General features: G+C 40.2%; 1 protein-coding gene across 1 annotated transcript; it reads right to left on the bottom strand.

The window, feature by feature from the left end:
* Nucleotides 1-501: 501 nt before the first annotated feature.
* NEHOM01_2526 (uncharacterized protein) lies at nucleotides 502-1661 on the bottom strand (the record flags this gene model as incomplete). Its single annotated transcript, XM_051491402.1, has 1 exon — nucleotides 502-1661. A coding segment is annotated over one exon (1160 nt), but the record flags the coding sequence as incomplete, so codon positions are not given.

Genomic DNA, 1661 nt, shown 5'->3' with positions numbered 1-1661 from the left:
AAAATCACAGCATGCCATGAAAAGCCTCTCTACCTTTATATCTCTTGTCGAGAGGCCGATTGGCTTTGTTGCCCACCCTTACAAGAAGTAGGCTATGACACTCTCCATCCACTTCATGTCATTTCTGTCTCAGCATAATAAATCTGTTAGTTGACATTCACCCGATTGCTTATAAACGCCTGGTTTCATTTACATCATTTAAGCCTAGCACGACTAACCCATTTCTGTAACTGCTTAGCCCATGTTAGATGCAAAGGGCTCAAGAACACCTCATACACATATTATACGCTTAATGGCAAGATGTTGAAGGCATCCTATAATTAAGAAATCATCCTAGATTGTGGGTTTTTAGTTTGAATCAAGCACAACTGAAATAAACTGTTTGGTGACGTATGCACATTGAAGCGGCCCAATACTAGCCCTACACTAACCCATTCCTATTCTTAAGAGCTTAGCTGTGAAAACAAGTAGCTTTTCTATTTATTGATGAATCTACTAAGCCTATGTTATTTGGCCTTGGGGCATTTTTGGTGCTGCAGACACATTAGTAGCAGCAACTACTTTCTCGATTGTTCCATATATAACAACGTATGAAAACAGACCGACAAAGGCCGATAAAAGAATAGCAGCTGCAACCCAATCATACCAAGCAAGCTTATCTGACTTTTTGATTTTCTTAGTTATAATAAGATAGGCTGGAACGAATAGGACGATAAATGACGTAGCTGCGCCACCCACAATGACAATTACGTCATTTAGGTTGATTGGCAATAAGACCACAAGGAATGTAATTGCTGTAATTATAATTCCAGCCGTCACTATTACACCAGAGCTTTTATCACTTTGACCAGTATGCTTCTTGATCGGGCGTTTTAATGCGCTCAAAAGCACGGTTCGATATGTTATGCTCTGCCACATGAAAGCATTGATTAGCACCGGGAACATAGATAGTTTAATGCCAGCGATTAACCATTTGAAGATAGATTGTAACGAGCTATTGACTTTGGAACCGGAAGGATCAGAGAGTATTTGGCTGAGTTCACTTAAGATATCTTTAGGTGAGTAGGACGGATTACTGGCATTAACCGGGTTGTACACCACAAAGTATCCAATAGCTCCAATTCCCAAAAAGAAGAGACCCATAATCACTAGAGCCCCAAAAGCCACTGATACTAAGGTTCGTTTACGTTTAGCTTGCATTTTAGATTGGTAGATAGGAATGTTTTGATGGGAGCAAAGGGCAAACAACATTGAGGCCGTTCCACTTATGAAACTCAAGCTTGGGAAGTGCACTCCAGCAGCCAAACCCTTTACTGACTCTGAAGTAAAGGTCTCAGGCGTATTACTAGCAGTATTAGGATTGAAAATAATAAGCAAAAGCATAGATAAGACTATCCCAAATAAAACTGCAATGCAAAGAGCTGATAAAGTCGTAATGACTTTACTGTCCTTTCCAGGCCGCTTTATTGCATGTTTACCACAGACTAGTACAATCAATCCTGAGACTGCATAAATAATGACATTTTGCTTAGTTGTATCTATCCAATCGGCCGGCGTAAGAAACTTAATAATGTCAGCCGACCAAATAAACAACAATCCCATATAGATAATAAGCGAGGCTGCTCCCTGGAACCCAATAGAGAAGCTCAGTAGCTTCTGAA

The sequence above is a fragment of the Nematocida homosporus genome (genome assembly GCF_024244095.1).
Source record: "Nematocida homosporus strain JUm1504 chromosome Unknown 4548, whole genome shotgun sequence".
Lineage (NCBI taxonomy): Eukaryota > Fungi > Microsporidia > Nematocida > Nematocida homosporus.
Note: the sequence above shows the minus strand (reverse complement) of the source record. Positions and strands in the feature narration are given on the sequence as shown.